Source organism: Papaver somniferum, chromosome 5 (assembly GCF_003573695.1).
Source record: "Papaver somniferum cultivar HN1 chromosome 5, ASM357369v1, whole genome shotgun sequence".
Taxonomy (NCBI): Eukaryota; Viridiplantae; Streptophyta; class Magnoliopsida; order Ranunculales; family Papaveraceae; genus Papaver; species Papaver somniferum.
The window spans coordinates 59,382,181-59,385,995 of NC_039362.1; the positions used below are offsets into that span (position 1 = coordinate 59,382,181).

A 3,815-nucleotide genomic window follows, 5' to 3' on the forward strand; every position below is an offset into this window, starting at 1 on the left:
TTTTCTCTTCGAATATTTTTTACCCGTAAATAATAATTATCTAAACCGTGGAAATAAAATTTGGAAAGAAAAAAAATGGAAACTGAGTTTCCGTTGCACTATTTACACAGAAACTTAGTTTTTGTGCAGTTTATGGAAGGGATGAAAATATACCATAGTGAGATTACCTTGTGACGCATATCCCTTCCCTACAATTAGTGAATAGCGAAGAGATATCTCTTATCATAGTACTTGGCCTTATAAACTTGAGGAAAAATTAGAATGAGGATGTCTTTGTTTGTGTTGCCAAGCAAGATAATAATTAGAGTTTCGAGAAGAAGTTGTGCCCCATTATACTTTTGTTCAGGATTCGTCACCGGAAATAAATTGAGGCTTATATGGATGTGTATTTTGGTGTTTCTTCCTTTCTTTCCTTCCCCGATAGTGGGAATTAAGTGTTTGACCCTCCCCTCACTGTCTCTTACTCAAATGGACTTTGGCTTAAAACTCAATTTTAAAAAAATTAACCCATTTTATTGAAATGACCCTTAAAAAAAGGAGGGCCATTTGGATAAAGATGTTTGATGATGTTATCAAGTGATAAACTATATCCTTTAAGGTTATAATCGTCATACCAACTTAAACATAACATGTCTCACAAATCATACGTAAGAATTCGACAAATTTTATATATTTGGAAAGCTTTTTGAAAGAGCTACACAACGAGCGTAAATACAACTATGAAATTTTCATTTCATGAAATTTTTTATTCTCTAAATAATTTTTTAAATTTTCTTCATATTTTGTAGTGTGCAGACAATATGCACACTAATTTTTATGTGTAGAAAATATACACACTCATTTTTGTACATAATTTTTTAAATTTTCTTCATATTTTATAGTGTGCAAATAATATGCACACTGGTTTTATGTGCAGGAAATATGCACACCATTTATAATATTCCAGGGCCATCAGAATAATTTGCAAATTTTATTAAATAATCCTGGGACCAAAAGAGTAACACCCATAATTTTCAGGGTCATAAGAATAAATTTCTCTCCCCGATATGAACACCCATAGCGCGTCGCCCATAACAGATACAGATTTGATTCGATACCAGATACGTAGAGCGGAAGTTAGTTGATTCCTGTCAGTATGTGTTATACTTATACGGGATATAGTGTACCGGTCGGAGTAGTATCCCCAAAAATCCCATGGTAAAGAAAGAAAAGGGCAAGTAAAGAAAAGGAAGCCACAGTAAGGCAGAGAGAGGGCAATGATTACTTGAATGAAATGGGGCCCACGGGTTAATAATCCTTTTCCTTTTTCAGTCTCTGTTATTTTTGACTTGGGATTTGGGTCCCACACTTTGGCCACCACTGTCTTTATGGATTGAATGATAAAGAGCACCGCACGTGGAGTCTGAACCAAGGGACTGTCCAACCACAATAAAAAGCTAGAATTTCCAAAAATTACACCCAAGAAAATGAATTCTGAATAAGTTACAGCAACAACAAAATATACGCAGAATCGAATTCTGAATTAATTAATTAATAGAGAAAAAATAAAGTAAAATTTTTTTCTTTTGAAAAAATATTGCTTTTTCAAGCCACCAATATAATTCCTATTACCCATTGTCTTTCTTGCTTAAAAGCTCCCCTTGGTGTTCTTCCTCTCTTCTTCTTCTCTTATCTCCTCTCTCTATCTACTCCACACACACACTACGTACAAACAAGAATAAATCCGTCCAGGATATAATTATTTTTCAAAGTTAATTCTCAAGAAAAACACAAGAAATACTACTATTATTCCATCCATGGAAGACAATTGATCAAGTTAAAAGAAAAAACTTCCACAGATGATTGTGAGTAATTAAAGAGAAGAAGAGGAGGAAGAAGAAGATCAACCACAACAATATTTTGAAGTAGTTGATAACTATCAAGAGCTAAGCTTAGCTAGTTATTGAGCTTAGTGGAGTATATTTTAATTAGTTTGGTTCAAGTGTTATATGATCATGGAAGGAGAAAATGGTTTAAGAAGGCCAAATTTTCCATTACAGTTGTTAGAAAAGAAAGAAGAAGATATGTGTTCTAGTTCTGGTTACCCATCGTTAGGGATATCGTCAACAGAAACTAATTCCACGAATAATTTTCGAGGAGCATCCAATAATTCAAGTACTATTCAAACAATATCAGAAAACAATTTATCATCGTCGACATCCAGCGCAGTTGTTAAGAAACCACCACCAAAGAGAACATCCACCAAGGATCGACATACAAAAGTCGATGGAAGAGGACGTAGGATTCGTATGCCGGCTACTTGTGCAGCAAGGGTTTTTCAATTAACAAGAGAACTTGGACATAAATCTGATGGTGAAACTATTGAATGGTTACTTCATCAAGCTGAACCAGCTGTTATCGCCGCTACTGGAACCGGTACAATTCCTGCTAATTTTACTTCTCTTAATATATCGCTTCGTAGTTCTGGTTCTACCATGTCAGCTCCATTAAGAAGTAGTTATTTTAATCCGAATTTCGCCTTGACGACTAATCCACAGTTAAGGATTAGGAGTGAATGGGAAAGAAATATAGACGAATCTTCTTCGCGGCTTTTATTTCCCGGTGGATTAGATAGCAATAATAGTTCAACTTCCACACTACTGAATTTTCAGAATTCTAGTCATAACAACAACAACAGCAATAGTAATGTAAATCAAATGTTACAAGCTAAGCAGGAATTACGCGACGTTCCGTGTTTAGATATGTCGGTTGATACAGATTTAGGACGAAAGCGTCGATCCGAACAGCATGAAGAAGATCCATCGTCACAACAACAACATCAGCAGAATCTTCATCAATTCGGTAACTACTTCTTACAATCAAGTTCAACAGGTTCCATACCAGCAAGTCAAATTCCATCTGGTGGGACAGTATGGATGGTTCAAAACCCTAATACCAACAATCAAGTTATGAGTGGTGATCCAATTTGGACATTTCCTTCAGTGAGTAACCCTACTATGTATAGAGGCTCAATGTCGAGTGGATTACATTTTATGAATTTTCCTCCTCCAATGGCTTTATTATCTAGCCATCAACAATTGGGTGCAGGTTTATTAGCTACCTCTACTACTAGTAATAATACTAATGGTAGTGGTTCTACTACTACTCATGAAGGTCATCTGGGTATGCTGGCCGCGCTTAATGCTTATCGAGCATGGCCTAACATGGGTATTTCGGATCAGCATCACCATCAACAAGCAACGGAATCCGATCAGTCTCCCCATTCACATCATGAAGGGAATGAAAGACATGACAGTGCTGATCACCATTCTTAGTTCATCAATCTTGATCAGTTACTTAATTAAGCTTATCCTTGATTCATGTCCCTCCCTCACCTCATTTCTGATTGATGGAATGTATATCAAATTCAAAAAGCATATTTTTTTCTTCTTTCCATGGCTGTTTACTGCTGGCTGCTTTTGATTTCCCCCACAAAATTTCAGTTTATTCATCTTTTTCATTTTTGTGGGCATCTTAGGGTTTGGTAAAGACAAGATTTAACAGGTATTTTTTGCTGTTTTTTTGTTCACTGTTGCTTGGATTGTTAACTTAAAGATTCATATATTTATTCTATTTGTTCGTTAATGGTAAGTATATGATTTCCATTAGTTCAATATTATGCATGCAATGTTAGGTCTAAACTCTAAACTAACCGGATTCTTTCACTGGCTTTTACATACTAGTATAATTCATGGCGGATATATGGCTCACCGAAACCCTAGCTCTGTCTCTATCTCACGCACACTCACATAGATATGGACAAACAATTTATTGTG

At 35.5% G+C, this 3,815-nt stretch overlaps 1 protein-coding gene across 1 annotated transcript; it reads left to right on the top strand.

Moving 5' to 3' along the window:
- The first annotated feature begins 1,619 nt into the window (after positions 1-1,619).
- Positions 1,620-3,610, top strand: LOC113281665 (transcription factor TCP14-like). Its single transcript, XM_026530450.1, has one exon. The coding sequence runs from the start codon at positions 1,989-1,991 to the stop codon at positions 3,312-3,314; it is 1,326 nt and encodes a 441-aa protein (XP_026386235.1). The 5' UTR covers positions 1,620-1,988; the 3' UTR covers positions 3,315-3,610.
- The last annotated feature ends 205 nt before the right edge of the window (positions 3,611-3,815 follow it).

Coding starts and splice junctions, on each gene's coding strand:
- LOC113281665 (XM_026530450.1), top strand. CDS start 1,989: ATGATCATGGAAGGAGAAAATGGTTTAAGAAGGCCAAATTTTCCATTA.